Below are 22,464 nucleotides of genomic sequence, written 5' to 3' on the forward strand. Positions count from 1 at the left end.
GAGTACACTATTCCTTTCTCCTTTGCTCTCCTAAGCCATCTTTATGCCTCTATTTTCTTTCCATCTTGCCTGCCATGCTTATTCTCTCCCCTTCTTTGCCTCGATATTGAACAGAGAGGAGTTGTGCAATAAAGGTTATAGAGCTCAAACATCTGTGCAGATTTCATCTCACGTAGACACGCATAACAGCCTGTGGCTTTTCTAAGCATAAGAGCGGGCAAAAAAAAGCACACAATTTTCAGCCGTATCCATCTTCTCAATTGCTCAAACTCTTTCCACATTTCATCAATGCGTCAATATCAACCAGCACTCTATAAACTCACGTTGTTTGCCCATAAAAATGTAAGTTAGTAACATTGTGTGAGAAATGGAGATGAGGTGTGATTTTGACAGTATCACCTACCAGTAGAAGCGGTTCGGAGTCACTCGCTCATGAACTAGCTGCCACTTTCGGCCGAAGTCAAACGAGCTGTACAGCTGCAAAAAGAGGAGAAACGAGAGAGAGAAAAAAATAGGCAGCCATTAAAATCTGCAATCATTCGCTCTGTTAAGTTAAGGCAGTTTCTTCTCATCTCATTTAAGAACCTTTTCTGCAGAATAACTGATTCATCATTGTGATTTGTATTTCATTACATAGTTGAATCATTGTGTGTAGTGCTTTTTAAAGGATTGAGCAAAAAGCACATTTCTTAAATCAGTTGTCATGGGTTAAGGAGAGCACCATTATGGTTGAGCTTTTCTAGGTAATTGAACACAAAATCGTATGGAAATATATGCCATTTTAATAGTGTGGAAAATGGAAATTGTATTTACAGCACATAAACATTGTTAAGTGGGTCATATAAGGATCACATTTTTCCAGATCTTTTGATACGTAAAAAAAGTTGTGTTTTAGTTTGAAAATACATTGTAACATTCATAACTCAAAGCCTTTTCCATCTATCCATCTATCTATTGAGAGAGAATATAATGTATATGTAAATATATATTAAACCTTCGAAACTGTGGTTAGTAAGTTATTATTATTGTTTAAATAAATTTTTTTTTTTGCTGTCACATAAATAAGTTATATTTTTTAATATTGTAAAATATGTTATTTATATTTGTATTTTAACTTTATTATAGTTTTATTAATATTTTGAATTAGCTTTTATTTTTATATTTAGTTCTCATGTTAATTTAAGATTATTTTTGTAATTCATTATTTTGCCATTTTATTTGTTTTAATATTTGTTTATTTATGTTTTAAGTATTGCTATTCATTTCAGGCTCACTTTATTTTTATTTCAGTTTTAGCTAGTTTCAGTTTTTATTTAATTCCAGTTAATAATTTTAGTGCTTCAATTTAAAATTATTTCAGTTTATTGTCAAGGCAAGTTTTCAATTAATAGCTTTCAACTAATATTTATATTTTATTTCAGCTTTATTTCAATTAACATAAATGTTTTTAATAGTTTTACATTGAATAAACGATAATAACAGTGTTCTCAAGTGCAGTAATATTTTACAATATCAGTTTAACCAAATATTATATATATATATATATATATATATATATATATATATATATATATATATAGATATATATATATATATATATATATATATATATATATATATATATATATATATATGAGCCCGTTCTCATCCTTTTGCGGCATATGTGACGCCATATGACAAAACGGCGAAATACTACGCACATGGCACCCTTTAGCGTGAATATAACACGCGAACCCAAGGCGTCATAAAGTTGACTGGCATCCTTTAGCGTGAATATGAGATGCAGACCCTACCCCCCACCTAAACCTACCCATCACAGTGCGTGTTATATTGACGATAAAGGGTGCCATGTGCGTAGTATTTCGCCGTTGTGTCATATGGCGTCACATATGACGCCAAAGGATGAGAATGCGTTATATATATATATATATATATATATATATATATATATATATATATATATATATATATATATATATATATAATTGTGATTTGTTTAAGCATATGAAAAAAATTATAATAATGAAAAGAAGTTGCTTAGCACTTTTGCATTTTTAACAGAGTTTTAGCCATGCAGTTTCCTGCTGGACTGTATCTAAATTATCCATTTTAGTACTGCAAAGTCAGAGTCAACGACGATACATTTCCCTATTGTGTTCAGGCAAATGATATTTAGCAAAATACTATCCTTCCGAATCCGTTACTCGTTATTATGGCTCAAATATCGAGACGTGACAGACAGTGGGCCATACAACAGGCAGGAACAAGAGAAGAGAACTGGCAGAAGTTAAAAGCACAGATCATTTGAGCCTCAGCACTTTACCTGGAGCTAGCAGCGCGTGAAACAGAACACACATTATAATGTGTCTAAATGGAATTATTTGGATTGAAGCTGCTAGGTGAATCTCAAGGGAATCTTAATGGATGAGATGAGTTCACTCAGGTCCGGAGGGAATTCATTTGGAAGTTTCTACTCTACTATGTTCTCTAGTCTGTACATTCGTCTCAGTCCACAGAAAATAACAGACTAGGCCTATCCCATCAATCTCTCTTTCTAGAGCCGGTAGGACAGCATTTCTCAAACATTTCTCAAAACGGGATTCTGTCTCAAATAGCCAGGGGGCCCGCAGAAACTTTCTGACTTTTGTACAAAAATTGCGCTGCAAGCAATATGAATGCAACAGAAGCAGCATTTTCTGCAGTCTGAGTTTCCTATTCATTTCCAACATAGACATTTCTAATAAAGTGTTTAAGCGTTGAACCAAACCATTCAGCTCTGAAAAGCAAGATGGGGTCCGTGCTATGACAGCTATGAACTTATGAAAGGGTTCAAAAAGTTAGAGAAACCTTGGCTTAGGGATTTTTTTTTTTCTAACATATAAAAAAAGACAAAATGCAGGTGCCAAGTGTGTTGTGGAGTAGTCATCCTTTCTTAATTTCTACAGAAACATTGATGCAGTCGTTCAAATAATCAGACAAACAGAGACACGAGTCAAACAATGTCTGAAGATTGAATTGTACATCTTTACAAGTCGCTGAACATTACATTAACACAGAATAAAGAGAGTTTGGACCACAAGCTGTTTACTGAAAGGAGCTGGAAGCATCACACAAACACTCAGTAACAGAACTGATGCTTTTGATGAGATCTGAAAAGACTATTTCTGAAAAGACTGACCCATATCATTGAAGCCCCATCAAATCCAGAAATACACAATGTTCAAAATGTACATTAAAAACTAGGGATGTCAGTTTACAAAAATTCCCACAAATCGACTGTTGTCTAAATTAACGATCAATTAATCGTTAACCTTAACCAATTAAATCTGAGGCTACTAAGTTGGAGAACAGTTGGACTCTAACCCATATAGAGTCATGTTTTCCCACACATTACCAGAAATATAAGTTAGACATATTGAACATACTGTCAAAGAAGTGCAGAAAGACCCCTTACTGACTCGAAACATCCCACCAGCTGGCTTCATGACATATGAGTGCCAGCATGACCCTTACAAGTTGCTAAACACATGGCCTAATTTCCACTGCTCTAATTGTGTTTCTGCATGCCCAGCCGCACAATTAATGGCAAAGCCTGGTGCGTTCCTATTACACTGATTGATGCCACTGTTGATCGGCCCCCTGCCGGGAATAGAGCGTTGTTATTCTAGTCTTACAGTGAGAAGGCACCAACCCAGTCAAGCTCTGGCCTATTTCAACCACAATTCTTTATGATTATTGATGGCTAATGGAGACAGAGTATAAAAAATGGAAAGGATATAGGAACTAATGTTCCTTAAGATAGGAAAAAAAATGATTAATGTAACTTTTGTATAAATATTTTTTGCTAGAGGGGACACTAGAGGGATAGTATGTTGAAGTGAACCCCCGAAAGACAATTATACATCACACTTAAAAGTATATGAATGTAACTATAGAAGTTCATCACATTAATGCAAAGGATTGACAATGACACAAATTGTCCAAACAGCTTATTTTCTTAAATGCGTTAGTTCACACAACAATGAAAATGATGTCATTAATTACTCGCCCTCATGTCGTTCCAAACCCGTAAGACTTCCGTTCATCTACAGAACACAAATTAAGATATTTTTAATGAAATCCGAGACCTTTCTGTTCCTCCATTGACAGTCTACGCAACTACCACTTTCAAGGCCCAGAAAAGTAGTAAAGACATCAAGTAATCCATGTGACTCCAGTGGTTTAACCTCAATTTTATGAAGCGACACAAGTGCTTTGTTTGAGTAAAAAAAAACATAATTTACCACTTTATTTACGAAACGTTAATCTCCAACGCGTGTTCATGAGAGCACCACGACGCATGAGAGTTGCGTTGATGAGAGAGCAAACGTTGTTGCATGAACGCACATTGGAAATTAATATTTTGCATATAAAGCAGTAAATTATGTTGTTGTTTTTTTGTTCATGCAAACAAAGCACTTGCGTCGCTTAATACAATTGAGGTTAAACCACTGGATTCACATGGAATACTTTAATGATGTCTTTCTGGGGCTTGAAGGTGGTAGTTGCATAGGCGGTCAATGGAGGGACAGAAAGCTCTCAGATTTCCTCAAAAAGATCTTCATTTGTGTTCCGAAGATGAACGAAAGTCTTACTGGTTTGGAACGACATGAGGGTATTGAGAGTAATTAATCAAAGAATAAAAATTTTTGGGTGAACTATCCTTTTAATTTTAAACTGCATATGTAATGTACAGTCAGCCTGGACATTATTGCTAAACAAATAAATAAAGTGGACAGTTGAAGTTGAAGTTGCGATAGTCTTTTCTTCCCTATTGTGAAGTATATAGGAGAGAAACGGCTTCTCGAATGAGGAAAAAAAAAAGTACCTTCACGCCAGTAAACACATCATCATAAATGAGAAGAGATGAGCTGCAGGAGGGAGGGGAAGTTATGTTGATTAAAGATTACAAGGGTACATGAATTAAAAGATGATTTGCATAGATAAATCATTTATATGATTACTTCTGCAATGTTCCATAAGACTTTTGTTATACAATTTAACATGTATTTGAGACTTTTTATGACCTTAAATTTGATCAAACTGAATGTACGACTTTTTCAGGACCCACAGGGTCCCTGCAAACAAGAGTTTCAGTGCCTCGTCAAATTTTTAGACCTTTCAAAACAAGTCGGTGCTTAATCAGATCTCAAATTGTCCCAGGCCTTTCACATTTGACGCAATCTGTCCAAATACGGGGGACAGGGTGGATTTGGGCAACTTGTATATATCCCTGTCGGTGTAAGAGCCTATGGACCACTGGGTCCCTCATAAGCGTGGACGTTGACATATTGTGCCGCTGGCTGAGCTCAACCTGTAGTCATTCATCAGCCGGATGACATGCTCAATTTTAAAAGCTCGGAGCTGTCACAAAGTCGGCTTCATAGCTTCCCACTTACATCAATAAATCACTAGCTGCAGCAAGGACCCACTGCTGACAGTCAGTGACTGCCAACAGGGAGACTCTGGGGCCTTCTAATAGGAGGTGAGGGGAACAGGGAGAGGAGAGCTGATTTTAATAATGTACTTATAATGAAAAAGAAAATCTATAGTACATATTTGCATAATGCCCTGAACACTTGGATCATTTCCATTAAATTGTGATGGAGAGAGCAGGGAATATCAGGCATGGTTTGGAAGAGGAGGGTTAGAATGAACCATGCCAGAAAAAGACAGGAAATAAGAAACGGCATGTAATAGCATGGAATAAGAAAGCAATTCATCTGGGAATGTTTTAGAGACAGATGAAACAAATGACCATGGTTTGTAAAATAAATTACAGACAAAAACATAACCACAAACACTGAGTTTAGGATTTGTTTCTAATAGGTCAACTTACAGAAGAAATAAATAATCACCCAATCAGAACACAGTGCATTAACATTTGTCCCACATCACGTACATTTTTCTCCTTGCAATATGCAAATTAGGGCTACATGATTTGCCTCGATCATGAACATGTTGATATATACAACACTCCATTTACCGCCGTGTCAAAGGTTTCTATTTACAACATGCACTGAACATTAGCCAAACAGAGTTGAGCGCATGAACCCAATGACCAATCAGAGAAATGTTTAAGTGAGTCACTGGGCAAAAGGATTCTGCTCAAAATGCAGAAGCTGCATCCAAAATTTATATGCATCCGCATATATTTGGTACTACATTTGGTTTGAAACTTACTTTGTGGTCATTAAAAAAAAAGTAAGTTCTTTATAGTATGAATGTAGAGAGTACGAATGAAATTCGGATGTACAGTACTATATCCACCATGTTGTCATTGTCAGTTGCGTAGCTTCACAGTTCCTCTCCCGAGGCCAATGGGTCTTTATGGGATAGTAAAGTGTCTATTGAAACGTACACTTTAGAATCTCGCCAGAAGTAGCAAGTCATCGGGTACTTTTAGCCTAATATTTCTGTGTTTGGATACTGTACAGTACTCTAGATATAATGACTAGATACGAAGATAAATGGGTATTTATGTGACTTTTTTTTAACTAGATTGGGCATATATGACATTAGTTAGATACAACTATAATTACTCGTGCCACGAGATCTAGCGATATTAAAAGGTGACATTGGTGATATTTCTGGTCGAGGTGAAAATTTGTCTTGCAATATCATCAGCATGACAGAGTTGAATTTGAGGCAAAATCTTGCTGTTTGTTTGGGTTCCCAATAATGTGCATTTGGGAATGCATATTACGTCTGACACGCTTTATGCTTCATAGCAAGTGTTGCACTGTTTTTATTTACATGTGTGGCTAAGCAGCTCAGTTTACAAACTCCATCACACCATATGCTGTCGTTTATAACATTCTCTGTAATATCCGATTACTCGGCCGAAAATAATCGACCGATTAATCTATTACCAAAATAATCATAAGATTAGTTAAAACATTTCAAAATGCACCTGCATTGTTTTACATTTTGTGACTTTGAGTTGAAAAAAAAGAAAACATTTCCAGGCGTATATTTCATAATTGCCGATTTATGAAATATTGAGTTAAAATATCATCTAGTCTCATGAACCCAATATCATGTATCGTCTTGTGAGATAAGTGTATCGTCACACAACTAATAATAACACGTAAAAGTCCAAGTAAAAATTGTATACAGTACCTCTAGATGGTAGTAACATTAAAGTTATTCATTTTGTGTGTGCTGACAGCGACCTAAAATGTTTGACACTGCGGGAAACTTGCGTTTGATGCCTAAGTTATGTGAATGATTTTAAGCGTAGGTTATATGAAGCAGGTAAGGTGGCAAAGGAACAATTGCATTCTTCACAAAAGCGTATGAAGACGATTTTCGATCGACGAACTGAGAAACGGAAATGTGTGCCTGGCGGTCAGGTTTTGGCTCTGCTACCTGTTGAGGGCTCCCCATTTCAAGCTCAGTTTATGGGTCCGTATGTGGTAGAAAAACAAGTTACTGACTTAAACTATCTGATTGCCACTCCAGAGAGAAGAAAGTCCACCCAGTTGTGTCATGTTAATTTGTTGAAGCCCTATTATTGCCGTTCTCACAAGATGTCAAACGATGAGGTGAAACCTGCATTAGTAGTTGAGAGAGTTTCGCTTGTGGGGGAGGAAATGGAAAAGGGAGTTTCTTTTCCAGATGATACAGTACTATTGGGACGTATAAAAAATTCAGAGACTCTTAAAGAATTGTATAAAATGCTGGCTCATTTGCCTGAGGATAAATCTGGTGATTTGATTGATATTGTTAATCATCATGTTTCCTTATTTGGTGATGTACCTTCGCGTACACATTGGTTGGAGCACGATATTGATGTTGGGGATTCGAAGCCCATTCGCCAGAATTTTTATCGGGTGTCCCCAAATAAACTCCTGTATTTTAACGCTGAAGTTCAGTATATGCTGCATCATGATATTTGCACGACCGTCATTTTCTAGTTGGGCATCTCCCTGCTTTCTTGTGAATAAACCTGATGGTACTTATCGGTTTTGCACCGACTATCGTAAAATAAATAGAGTAACAAAACCAGACTCATTTCCACTGCCTCGTATTGAGGATTGTGTTGATCGGGTTGGGTCGGCGAAATTTGTAAGCAAGTTCGATCTGCTTAAAGGCTATTGGCAAGTTCCATTGACCAAAAGAGCTCAAGAGATTTCCACTTTTATTACATCGGAGGGGTTATTCTCTTATAATGTTATGAGTTTTGGCCTTAGAAATGCGCCTGCAACCTTTCAGCGGCTTATGAATAGGGTTGCTTCTGGGTTAGAGGGAGTGGCCGTCTATCTAGACGATGTAGTAGTTTTCAGTGATTCATGGGAGCAGCACTTGAAGCATGTCGCAGCCCTGTTCTTTCATCTTGAAGAGGCTGGCTTGACCGTCAATCTGGCTAAATACGAGTTTGCCAAGGCACTGGCACTGTGACTTACTTGGATAAGGTAGTTGGACAAGGATGTGTGCGACCAGTTCGGGCCAGGGTTGAGGACATTGATCACTTTCCTTCTCCTACTACTAAGAAGGAGTTGATGCGGTTTTTGGGGTTAGTAGGTTACTATCGGGGATTTTGCAGGAATTTTTCTACCGTGGTAGCCCCCCTCACTGATCTGTTGAAAGCAAAAGTAGCTTTTGTTTGGACATCTACCTGTCAGGAGGCTTTTGAGGCAGCTAAATCATTGCTTACATCCACTCCTGTGTTGGCAGCGCCTCGTTTTGATCGTTCTTTTCAGGTAGGTGTGGATGCTAGCAATGTGGGTGCTGGAGCAGTGTTGTTACAGGCTGGTGTGGAAGGAATTTATTGTCCAGTTAGCTACTTCTCAAAAAAGTTTAATTCTTATCAGTTGAATTATTCGGTGGTTGAAAAGGAGGCATTAGCTTTGATTTGGAATTGCAACACTTTGAAGTGTATGTGGGATCCGTGTCAGACCCATTGGTTGTGTATACGGACCACAATCCACTTGTCTATTTACATTCTTTGCGGTGCCCAAACCAACGGTTGACTCGTTGGTGCCTTTTCTTGCAATCATATGCACTTGACATCCGACATATCAAGGGGACTGACAATGTGGTAGCTGACGCATTGTCTAGAGCTCCTTATTCTTTTTAACTGATTGACTTACTATGTTTTGCTCTACTTGTCTGTCTTAAATTGCTTCCACAGGGCCCGTGGTTGCTGAGGATATTGGAGAGTATTACAGAGTGGTGGGTCTTTCCAGTTTTGAGAGTTATCAGGTGACGGGTTTTCATAAATGTCCACTCTTTTTTTTATGGGGGGGGGGGGGGGGGGGGGGTGTTACGACCCCAGTGTGGGTCATATTGTGAGGGTTCGGTTGTCTTTGTTACTTTTTTTGTAGGTTGGAGTTGGAGTGAGTGACGTCATGATGACCGATGGTTTACACATGTGCTAGAGCTGATGCCGGTAATCAAAAGCAGCTCCCTTCGGTCGTGACGGGGCGCGCTCTCCCCTCGTGCCATTTTGTTGTTGTTGTCCTAGTTATTGTCTTGCTCCCGTTTTGGTCTATTCTCTTACTTTATTATTTTTACTTTAATAAATGTTATTCCTTTTTGCATACCACTTTAACGTGTCATCTCCTTCTTTGTTGCTGCTTGCGAGTCGGCCGTGACACTCTGTGAAGTAATAAAGAAAGAAAAAAGAGGAGGCAAACAATGTATGACTGGTAAGATGTGTTAATGAATACTAACGTGTTAGTAGTATAAGAATAAATAAATGTTATGATGCTAAGATAGTTGATAGATGCCAGCTTGGTCTCCAGAAGTTAGGCGTTCAGAATCTTAGAGATCTCTACAGTGTTTAAATGATCTGTCAAGCACAAAATGTTTATGCTAGCAAGGCAGATGGCAAGATTAGCCCAATTTATGACTCAAATAGTGGAAGGAGGACACATTTAGCTTGCTCATGTGCGATTTTCAAAGGACTCAGTTTAACTAAGTCCAAAAACAATAACTAGCTAGGCAAAATTCAAAGATGCAGGTAATTTAGAGTTTATACAGTATACACAGGATTTTTGCGTTTGTGTGTATAGCCTACAGATGTTTACCCATAGATTATCTCTCTCATTGGCCATTTCAGTAGTATCGGACCTATTCTATGGCCATCTCTTGCCATACGCGATAGACTGACAATGAATTTTCTTGCCAATTATTTTTATGGGGTAGGTCGCCAGGTCTTCCCCCAACCCTCCCCATTACATGGCACATTACACACGCAAGCTTTCACACCTACGGACAATTTAGCATCTCCAGTTCAACTACTGCATCTTTTTGGATTGCGGGGGAAACCGGAGGAACCAGGAGGAAACCCACGCGGACACAGGGAGAACATGCAAACTCCACACAGAAAAGACTCCTGGCTCACCCGGGACTGGAACCTTCTTGCTGTGAGGTGACAGTGCTACCCATGCTACTTTGAATTTGAGAGTTTTCTAAATTTAGTTCTTACTGTACAACTGTTTATACTAAAAGTTTTTTGTTGTTTTTTATAAAACTTTACAATGAAGCATTCCCTTTGACTACATTTCTTTGTCAATTTTATATTTTTTTATTTTACTTATTCATTTTGTATTTTTCTTTATTTTATTGTAATAATCCAATTTCAATCCATTTTTAAACGCATCCTTTTTCTCTTCTAACTTTTCCTCTAACTCCTAACTTTCTCCTAATTTATGCGTTTTTCTTCTCCTTGGCTATCTGTTTGTAGCCTGGCTCCACCCTCCTACATTCTTCCGCTCAATTTTCATTTTCCTTCAGTACTACGTCTTGGATTGTGCTGTAGTCTTTGGTTTTCTCCGATCATTTTTTTTACCGGGCCAATCAGCAATCAGAGGGAGTGGCTGAGAACGATGACATTGATATCGTGCGTTATTTTAAGTTGTAGTTCACTATTGGCAGCGGAGAGAGACGGGAGCGAAGCCATTCAGTCCGTTGTGGCAACGCTGCCGAATATCAATAAGTTAAAGCCGGAGCAAGAATCTCCCCATGGTTCGGGAAAAGTTAGATTTTTTTGATTTTGATTTCGAAGTTTCGTTAGTGGTGAATGAGTTGGCTAAGGCGAATGCTAGGCGATTGGTTATGGCAGATCCAGAGTGACTCTGGGAAGATCCAATAGTTTTAGACTTCAATAGAGTACCCGCCTACAAGGAAGTTAACGCTTGTCAATGGAGCGGTGCCAGACTCTATGTACAAATAAAATTAAATGTACGAGAGTCTGGTGGGACCAGGCTAATCTGTTTGTCCAACCAATAGAAAATGTAGTGGAAACTTGCAATTCCGTTTGGTGTCTCTAGAGGTCTCTTAAACACTTAAACACTTAAACACTTTCAGATAATATTCAGCTTCTACAGTGAAGTGTTGACCTGCCCTGCAGAGAAGGAGAATGAGTAGGTTATAGAATTATGGAAATGAGCAACCAAGCGTTATTGTTACTGTGTCTGACCATTTTCATAATTCACTTTTATACCAGCTAATTGTGTTAGCTATAAATTCCCGATGCACTTATATACAGCACTCTAAATCATCTGGCGTCCTGTAGAGAGAGCCTGCAATGGCAATAGCTGAACTAATCCTTCCTTTCTTCATTTCCCTGTTGAGCTAAAACACACTCAGTGATCACAATCCCAAGACATTATAGGCAGAAGAAGGTAGCATAATGCAAATCATGCATCACTATTGTTTGGGGTTGGGGTTTATCTTTGACACCCAGGCCCCCAACATTACAGCTCTCTAAACTGTCACTCTCGATTTTGCCAAAACCATTAGCATTTTTTAGAAGTGTTTTGACTGGTGCATTTTTCAAGGGTGTTTGTAGACATGCTCTACCTTTTTGACTTTGAAAGTTTGACTTTGAACTTTATTTAACTTGTCCATTTACAATATCTGACAGTTGATATATGTATTGTTGAAAGTCTGTTTATGAACCAACAAATGTCATGTCCATTTTGATCTTAAATTATGTATTGCATTTAAGAGCATTCTGTGAAATGCACCTTTATTAGTAACAATTGTTGGCTGTCATGCCTCAACTGAGGAACTACAAATAAAATATATACTAAAATTGTGTATTTCATGTTGTTTAGATTATTATAGTTTTCAAAATATATAATTGCAAGAATGTTGGTCTGGTACAATAAGAACAATAAATGAAGGTCCCGTTTGGTTAACACTTTTGAAGAAGAAAAAAATAAACCAACAAAGATTTTAGTTTGCTTTGACCATCATATCAAACCTGGTTCAGATGGTGTCAAGTAAGATCAGAGAGCATGTGTGCATTCCTGTGGGGAAACAGTTGATGAGGTGGTATTATCTGCCCAATGAGCCAGTCACCCCATGGAAATTAATGAATTGATCGGGTTATTAAAGGCACTTTATCAAAGGCACAGTCCTCCAAAATTCTGTCTGGCACAGCGTCGTGCCCTCCAAAGCAAATGAGGTAACCGCCAGAAAACACAGATGTAGAATATAAAAGAAATAGCCATTTTTACTTCTGCTGAAAATGTTTTCCTCATTAACAGATGTTCATTAGAGCATTACCTACACAAAAGTGCACTCCTGCATGTATGTATTCAAGCACTGTGGAAATATTTGAATAATTTATCACAATAGTATGTATAGCTCAAGTGCATCCATTAAATATTACTATAAACATTCATTCATTCGTTACTTTAATGTTATTTAAATTGTAATATGTAACTATTTTTTTTAAGGTCTACAGGTTGCAATTCCATTTGTTGCCAATAGGGGTGCAAAAAAAGGGGTAATAAGATTTTAAAATTGGGAATTGGGTCCAAAAGCCATTTATAACAGTGTTTCAGAATATTGTCCTGTTATTGTTTACACTACTGTTCAAAAGTTTGGGGCCAGTAAGATTATTTTGGTAGCACTTTATTTTACAGTCCTGTTTCACATGAACTTACTACTTTAGTGACTAGTAATTTAGTGACAAGTGAAGTCCAAGTATAGTAACCCACACTCGGAATTTGTCCTCTTCATTTAACCCATCCAAGTTAGTGCACAAATTATTGTAGTAATGATACTAACTAGGTAATAACCCTAAACCTATATCCCTAATCCTTAACCCATGTAGTTACCTTACGCAGTATTTTTGAGGGTAAGTACACTCTAAGTACATTGAAAGTGCATGCACTGTTAAGTAAAGTCCAACAATGTATTTATTTTTCAAAAGTAATGTATACTTTTATTCAGCAAGAAAACACTGAATTGATCAAAAGTGATAGTAAAGACATTTACATAGCTACAAAACATTTCTGTCAAATACATGAAATACACTATTAGTCTTCATGAATACTTCATTAGTCATCATGAATATTCTGAGAAACTAAACAGTCTCTTGGCTTGGCACTGGAATTGTGTGTTCCACATTAAGGGAAGTTCAGAACGCCTGGGAGGCTTCGTCAGGAGGCATTCAAGCGAGGCATGAAGAGGGAGGTTAGACACAGGGAGGTGACAGGCGGGAATCCGGCTAAAGATATGCGCCATCTGGATGAGCAGTGAGCTGAGAAATTTAGCTCTAACAGCACTGAAACAACTGACTTCACAGCAAAGAGATAAAGGTGCACACGGACAAACACGTTCCTTGCTCACACACTCAAAAGAGAAGTCACCAACGGACATACAGAGTTTGAGGGAGGATTATACACAGGGTTGATGGAGTGCATGAACATATACACTAAGGTCGCTCAAGTTATCATGAGCTATGAGGTATGACAGGCCATCATATATTGTGAATATAGACGCGACTAAAGTCCGTTGTCAGGCACGGCACGCAGCGGCCTGTCTGCAAAACCTTCAGCCATGAATATATTCAAAATACTGGATGACCTCATGTTCCTTATTGCTTCATAAAATGCCATTAAAATGTAAATTATTTTATAAATAGAAAAAAAAATTATAATAATAATAAATAAATAAAAATATATATATATATATATTTAAAGCCCCTGGCATGTAAACCATTATTGAAAAGTTTGGGGTCAACAAGACCGTTTTTTTTTTTTTTTTAAAGAAGCCCCATATGCTCACCAAGGCTGCATTTATCAATCAAAATATAGTAAATACAACTAACAAATAACAATGTTTTTTTTTTTAGTAATAAATTTTCAAATGTAATTCATTTCTGTGATGGTAACGCTTTTTTTATTTTTTTTATTACTCCAGTCTTCAGTGTCACATGATCCTTCAGAAATCATTCTAATAAGAGTCATTCTTATATCATTCTGATATGATGCTCAATAAATATTTCTTGTTTTCAATGTTGAAAACACTTGTGCTGTTTAATTTTTAATTTTTGAAACAGTGATAATTTTTAATTATATAAATTAGATAATTTTTAAGAAAGAAAGAAAGAAAGAAAGAAAGAAAGAAAGAAAGAAAGAAAGAAAGAAAGAAAAGAATCTTATTAACTAAAGATTTTGAACAGTATGTGTAAACAATAAAAGAAAGTTATTTGGAAAACCAGCTACATTTACATGGTCACCTTTTGTTTTAATCGGAATGAATCCCTACATAGTGTTTACATGAACACTAAATAAAGTGATCAGGTTGATGGGCGCGTTTACATGTCACAAGCTTCAAATCGGAATCGATTTTTTTTTCATGCCCACACAGCATGAATATAGTTTCCTGCTTTTTGTGCATACTAACCATTCTCCACTTTTCTTTTGTCATCATTTACTTACCCTCAAGTTGTTAAAAACCTGTATGTGTTTATTTCATCTGTTGAACACTAAAGAAGATATTTTGAATGATGTTAGTAACCAGACTCTCGATCAGATTAGAAAAGATTTAAACCACCCCTTACAATCCAAATCCAATTCATTCCGATTGATGTGGTTACATGTGACTTTTTATTCCAACTGTGCTATTTGTCCGATTACAATCGGAATAGTAGGCTCCATGTAAACGCAGGTACTGTTATAAAGGTATTCTTAAATCTTAGGGCCAGTTAAAACGCAAGACGCAGGTCAGCTAAATGAAAAAAAGAACACCACCAGCTCCTTATATTTTGAGTTGGTTGCCTCTTGTGGCTAAGCTTATTTTGGCTAGGAAGGCCTTGGAGGGCGCTCCCCCCCGCGTGGGCATTATAAAACTTCGCCCAGCAGAGCCATCAGGAAATCGATGTTGCTTCCCGCCGCCAAGTGCGCCTCGGGACGCATCGACTTCCCGCGAATGTATTGTACACAGTGTTCATCTAACATCTATGGCCCTGACACGTTCGCTACCTCTCACGAGGCCTGTAGAGAAAATTATTCAGTTAGTTGCTGCCAGAAAATTGCTTCAGGTCACCGAAAATATTACGACACCTGAGATCCGTCCTGAGAGACTGATCCCCCTTGTAGATTATTTAGGGTCTTCTTACCTGGAAGGGTCTTCAAAATATATCTCAATGGGTCCTGAATACAGTTGAGATATAGAATCCAGTTCCAGTATAGACCACCTAGATTTAGTGGTGTTACTCATACACTGGTATCTCCTGATCAGGTGATGGAACAAGAAGTCCAGTCCATCTTAGCCAAGGAGGCCATATAATATGAGATGTTTTTTTGCGTCATCTGAGGAGCTTGGGGTTGAAACTCAATGTGAAGAAAAGTTCCTTAACTCCTCTTCAGAGAACTATGTTCCTGGGAGTAGAGTGGGACTCAGTCACGAAGCAGACACAATTCTCCACTGCTCGTATAAATACTATCTTAACCACAATAAAGAGTATTAGGTTAGGCCAGGCGATCACTGTTTAACACTTTCAAAGACTTTTTGGGCCTCATGGCTGCAGCTTCCATCGTAATTCCTTTTGGTCTGCTCCGCATGAGGGCCTTACAGTTCTCCGCTGGGAAACCCCTTCGTGCTCTTGTCATGTGGAAGAAACCATGGTTCCTGTCTCAAGGCCCGGTTCTGGGAGCACCATATCGGAGAAAGACTTTGACCATGGATGCATCCCTCACGGGCTGGGGTGCGGTTATGGAGGGCCGTTACACCAGAGGTGCTTGGAAGGACCATCATGTCTCATGGATATTAATCGCTTGGAGATGTTGGCCGTATTCTTTGCTCAGAGGTCATCGTGTTCTTGTTAGGACAGACATTATGTCTGTGGTCTCTTATATCAACCGCCAAGGAGGTCTGAAATCACGCCCTCTTTCTAGACTGGCACAATAGATCTTTCTGTGGTCCCAGGATAAATTTCTCTCTTTTAGATCCATTTATATTCCTGGGGTTGATAATGTGGAGATATCCTGTCGAGGCAGGGGCTAAGGCCCGGGGAATGGCGGCTCCACCCTGAAGTAGTTGAGCTCATATGGAGAGAGTTTGGCCAGGCAGAGGTTGACCTGTTCGCCTCTCGTGAGAACACTCACTGCCCGGTCTGGTACTCTCTCTCACATCCAGCTCCTTTGGGCCTGGATGCCATGGTACAGATGTGGCCGAGGTCACATTTGTATGCTTTTCCCCCGATCGCTCTGCTCCCTGGGGTTCTATAAAGGGTAAGGAGGTACAGTGTGAGCTTACTCTTGGTAGCCCGTACTGGCCGGCCCGAATTTGGTTCTCGGACCTTATTAGTCTCTTGGACAGTCCTCCCTGGCATGTCCCTATTAGGAGAGATCTCCTTTCCCAGGCCGGTGGTACAATATTTACATACACGGCCGGAGTTATGCAGACTATGGGTCTGGCCCCTGAGGGGGTCCAACCTGTAAATAGGTGCCCTTTCCACCGAGGTGGTTAGGTCATCCATTCTAGAACCCCACTCTATTAGGAACGAAATATTTGTTAGGGACGGCATTGAACCCAGTTAAATACTGCCCAATGGCTTAGGTACTGGCGTTCCATCCTGTTCTCTAACGTGATCGCCCGTTCACGTGTAGGGCCTCTGTGGCGGCCCCAGTGCCCTCCGCAAGCCTCTAAGGGTGAGCATGTACGGACATTCCCACTAAAACTCCATGTTCCTGTAGATTGGAGGATAAATCCTGTCATCCAGCCTAATGGCATCAGGCTGACGGGTTACCCCTGGCACCCATCATGTACTGTGGATGAGTTATATGAGAATATATAAGAATCTTTTGAGTGTTGCCCCCTCTTACTTAAGGGCGTGGGAGCCACTCTACCTTATTTCTGCCTCGGCACCGAGGTGCCTGTAGGCAATATCATGATTCTTCAGGTATCCATCATCCAAAGGTCATAGCGTTGGAGGCCCCTATGTTAGGCCTCGGGCTGGGAGGGGTCAAATCTATCTAGATATGTATCAAGGGCTAGGAGCTATCCCCCTTTTTGGTCAATTAGACAGTTGGTTATCTGCGGAAACCTCTCATAACTGATGTACGAGGTGCGCCTTGGCCTTCACCTCTCATCTAATATTCCTTTACTGTCTGGGGTTCCCATCCATGGGGTCCGTTGAACCACTGGCTCCAGACGTCCCCTTCTTACACCAAATCTTATGACAATCTAGGTTGGATCTACCTTCTCATTCCTATCGTCCTTGAGTGTGCCAGATGCTTCACACCAGGGCGTATTCAATCAGTGTGGCGCAGTGGGCATTTCGTTCCCCAATGTGTCGATTCTCAACGCAGCGCGAGTTCCCTCGAAAGGGAACGTCTCAGGCCACGACTGTAACCCTTGTTCCCTGAGAAGGGAACGAGACGCTTCGTCCCTCGGCCACACTTTTCGCGCTCCTGAGAACGACTTGCTTCGACCAATCAGAAGCTAACGCTGTTATGATCCGGCGTCCCTTTATAGCTTCCGCATCGCCGTCACATGCCACGTCACGAGTGACGTGATATGGCTACGCCGATCGAAATTGAATAGCCGACTTCAGACGCTTCATGCCGAAGGCATTCCCCAAAGTGTCGATTCTCGACACAGCGTGTCGTTCCCTTCTCAGGGAACGAGGGTTACAGTCGTAACCCGAGACGTTTATTTCATTTATATATTTGTTCTGTTGTATTATTTTTTTTGTGTGTGTGCTATTGCTCGTAATTTGATTGTTTGTTCCTATTTTATTAATTACTGTTTAAATTAGTTAATCTAGTAGCTTTTGGTGTCAAAACTTTATTTATTATGGTTAAATTTATCAAAAATAATGAAAATAATACTAGGCTTATTTTATATAGGCCCATTTTCTTTTCTTTTATAACTTTTTTGTTGTGGGGCCAGTTAAAATTTTGTCAGGGCAAGTAAAAATTTGAACCACTGGCCCGGCTGGGCCAGTAGAAAAAAATCCTTAGCATTGAGCCCTGAGTTGAATGTAAAAAAAGTGTCATGTGCGAACAGCCACATTCTCCCATTTTTGCACCCCTATTGGCAACAAATGGAACTGCAACCTGTTGCTAAACAATGATAAACAATAAACCTTAAGAGTTCTACATAATAAAAAAATAATAAAAAAATACAAAAACAAAATTAATCCTATACAATAAAATAAAATTAACATAAAAAATGCAATTAAACAGTTCAATGACATTCCTATATACCAATGTGAATGGACATCACGCGCACAATTACACTCACTGAAGTTGAAGTCTTGTGCGTCTGCTATTTTACACACTGTAATCCTCTAAAAGGGCACATTTAAAGCAACAAGCCAGATCTTCCTTGCAAAGTCATTCTGCATTACTAATCAAAGCAATGATGAATAAAAGGTGGCGTTCTAGGCTTAAATTACATGATCTCATGCGCTCCGCATTAAGAGACACAAATCCATCTACTTCAGTTAGACATGGTGCGTATTACAGCCAGTAATCTCTCACAGCCTCTCCATAAGTGAGGACTCATCCGCCGAGACACAGTTCAGGCTATTACTATTAACACCTCGTGCTGCTAATTCCGAAACACAATGCATTTTCACTGCAACAGCACGAACGGCACTAAAAAAAGATTCTGTGTCTTTGTCTGTGTTAATACTTGTAATGTTTACCCTTCCCACGTTCTTCTATTTCTAGCGATGTCCCTGAAGCATCAAAGCTAGCTTTTGCAAAGCTAGCAGTTACGATCGTGTGCATAATAATTAACGGGATACATTTGCATCGTTAGAATGCAACCACTTGGAAAACTGTTCAAGGTTTGACGGTAACTGTTATGAACCCAGTATGGGTCATATTTGTGGGTTGTGTGTTTTTCTTTCTGTTTGGTTTGCAGGATGGAGTTAGAGTGAGTGACGTCATTATTGACTAAGGAGTTACACCTGTGTTGGAGCTGATGCCGGCAATTAAAAGCAGTTCCCTTCAGCTGTGACGGGGCGCGCTCTCCCATTCTCGTGCCATTTGTGTCTTGGAGTCCGTTGTTTGTTTATTTTCCGTCTCCGTCTCATTTAATTATTCTTATTGTAATAAATGTTATTCTTTTGAGCAATATCCAACGTGTTGTCTCCTTCTTTGTCGCGGCTTGCGAGCCGGCCGTGACAAATGGGGGCTCGTCCGTTCTTTAACGTTTGAAAATTCCAGTTGTATTTCGACATGATTTGGAAGCGCTTTGGGTTTTTTTTTTTTTTTTGTTTGTTTTTTTTGCGTTCGGTTATTATGTAAGTAAATCGGCGTGTTGATTAACCGAATGTAAAATTGTAAGATTGTTTGTTTAGCGCTATTGTTTGGGATGTTTTTATACATCGTACTTTGAAGGAAATACGCGTTGGGTTTGTTTTTGACAACGGAATGTGTGGAGTGCTGTATCTGTAATTTGGCTGTTCCATGCTGTTTTTGTAGGAGGTAAGTGATTTTTGCAGATCCTGTTGTGGGAGGAATATTTAACAATATATGTGTTCCCTGGTTAGGTTTAGCTGCTCATTCCCTTTTGGAACGAGTGGATGTAATGTAACTTTTTTATTTTTGTGTGGCGACCGTGAGTAGAGCAGTTGTCTCGGGTGCATATCCATGATATGAGTGAGTCGCCAGCGTGCTGGTTGCTTTTCTTCGTATTAGTGGGAGTTGGTGCTTAAAATACCCCTCACCAGTAACCACATGAAGATTATAGGGTTGAGTTAGTTAGATTTTAGAGGGAACTATTTTATTCCTCCTGCTGTGATTTGTAAAAACACTTTTTTTTTTCTATTTGTAACGTGCATTTAAGGTGGAAAGATGTCTAATCTAGTCGAAGAGTTTATTAGTTCTCCTTTTGAAGGTTTGCTTGATTCGTGTACAAAAGATCAGTTAATCGAAATTGCGGATCATTACGAAATTGAACTTGGAGAAAAGAGGTTAAAGGATAGTACAATTAGAGAGGTACTTAAAACAAGACTAATAAAAAAGGCCGTATTGTTTGAAATGTCCGATACAGCTACCACCTCTCAAGTTAAACCTCATGTCGGCTCTTTAACTTTTGAACAACAGGAACGATTATTGTTGTTACAGCTTGAACAGGAACGTTTGAAATTGGAAGTAGAGCGTGAGAAAACTAGAAATGAACAGACTAATGTTGAGCTGCAGAGATATCGCCTGGAAATAATAAGAGAAGGTGGACTAAATGGTTCAACTGATGCTTTGCATGGTGCTCAAGTGTTTGACACTGCTGGGAATTTGAGGTTAATGCCTAAGTTTAACGAGCGAGACCCAGATACCTTTTTTATATTGTTTGAGCGAATAGCGGAGGCAAGAGGTTGGCCTAGTAAGGAACGTACACTGCTTTTACAATGTGTGCTCACAGGCAGGGCTCAAGAAGCTTATTCCGCCCTGTCACTCTCGGACTGCAACGATTACGATACCGTTAAAGCGGCTGTTTTAAAAGCTTATGAGTTAGTACCAGAAGCGTACCGACAAAAATTTAGAACATTGTCTAAGGGTGTGAAGGAGGCTCATGTTGAGTTTGCTAGAGAGCTAAGTACAGCATTTAGTCGCTGGTGTATGGCATCTGAGGTAACCACATTTGAAGAGTTGACTAACTTGATTGTGCTTGAACAGTTTAAGAACTCTGTTCCTGCTCGAATAGCAACATACATAAATGAGCAGAAAGCTGAAACAACGGACTCCAAGACACAAATGGCACGAGAATGGGAGAGCGCGCCCCGTCACAGCTGAAGGGAACTGCTTTTAATTGCCGGCATCAGCTCCAACACAGGTGTAACTCCTTAGTCAATAATGACGTCACTCACTCTAACTCCATCCTGCAAACCAAACAGAAAGAAAAACACACAACCCACAAATATGACCCATACTGGGTTCATAACACCCTCCCCCATAGAAAACAATTTTCAGAGAATTTTCAGAAAATCAGAGAACATGCTTCTGAAGGCAAGCCAAGACAACTAATGCAATCTCTAGCTTTTGAATGAGGGCAAAGTCATGAGGGAGATGGTACAAAAACGAGACATTTTTGTTCTGTTTTGTTTTGTTGCCTCACATGTTGCTAAACTTGACAAACGCCTAATTAATTACTTTCCAGGTAGAGCTTCAGGAAAAAGCAATCACGGTCCGTAAATGTGATGCTTGAACAGCAAAGCAGTATGTAAATCACTGCTGTATCTGTTTCGCATACTAACAAGTAGCATCCATCTGCTTAAACTAATCCTCACCTACAGCTGATAATAACTTACCAGACATCAGTTTTTACAACCAAACATTACATTTCGCACCCTCTCTGAAAGCTAATACCTATAATCCTATGGGCATCTGTCAGGTCAAGCTTATCCAGGTGTATCAGCATCTGTTCAATGTGATCTCACAAAAAATGTCTGGAATAAACTTTATGTCCAGCAAATCCACAAAAATTGAACTGCTGAATACACTCATATATATATATATATATATATATATATATATTTTTTTTTTTTTTACTTTAGCCAGTGTTCAAATTACATGACTGGACAGGATGTCACAGTTATAGCCCCTAGTTATCCCTAAAATTAGGATTATTTTAATAACAATAATAACAACCAAATAACATACAATTACATACATTAATGTGAATTCATATAAAATATAAACATTCTTTTTTTCACCTCATGTGAAGCAAAAAGGAAATGAAAGTATTTGTAAAATCCAGAAAGGCAGTTTTAAAATGTATTAAAGTCCCCTTGTAGTCAATAATTGTATCCGCTGTTATATCTTTGATAACAAAAATGACATTTTTTTTCCTTGAAATAAAATTCTTCATGCCTTAAAATAGCTTGAATGTAACTCTACACCCTTGCCTCATTTAGTATACGCGGTTCTATGAATATGCAAATTAGCCCCGGCTCCACTCACTCACACCAGCTCAGAGATCCACTCGTTAACAATCACACGGTTGATGTGATTGGTTACAAGGTAGTTTGTGACGTCAGAAACACCAGCGATTTCAAACCATGTTTTTGAGTCTGTCTTTGGTTCACTGCAGTTTTAATGAGAAAATACTCAGCAATGGTGTTGACTCATGAATTTGCACATGGTTTGTCTAAAAGCATATTAAAAACACCACATACACACAGGCCCCGGGTGTCTAATCGGGAGAATTCCCGATGGGCTGCTT

At 38.9% G+C, this 22,464-nt stretch overlaps 1 protein-coding gene across 1 annotated transcript in view; it reads right to left on the reverse strand.

The window, feature by feature from the left end:
• sorcs3a (sortilin related VPS10 domain containing receptor 3a) overlaps positions 1–22,464 on the reverse strand; it is a 309,488-nt gene that overhangs the window by 92,138 nt on the left and 194,886 nt on the right. The window contains exon 5 of the mRNA XM_077246248.1: positions 404–477. Within this exon, the coding sequence (XP_077102363.1) occupies positions 404–477 (74 nt within the window). The remainder of the gene's footprint in view (positions 1–403; positions 478–22,464) is intronic.

Source organism: Siphateles boraxobius, unplaced genomic scaffold (assembly GCF_051911475.1).
Source record: "Siphateles boraxobius isolate OS27281-9 unplaced genomic scaffold, OSU_SipBor_1 29, whole genome shotgun sequence".
Lineage (NCBI taxonomy): Eukaryota > Metazoa > Chordata > Actinopteri > Cypriniformes > Leuciscidae > Siphateles > Siphateles boraxobius.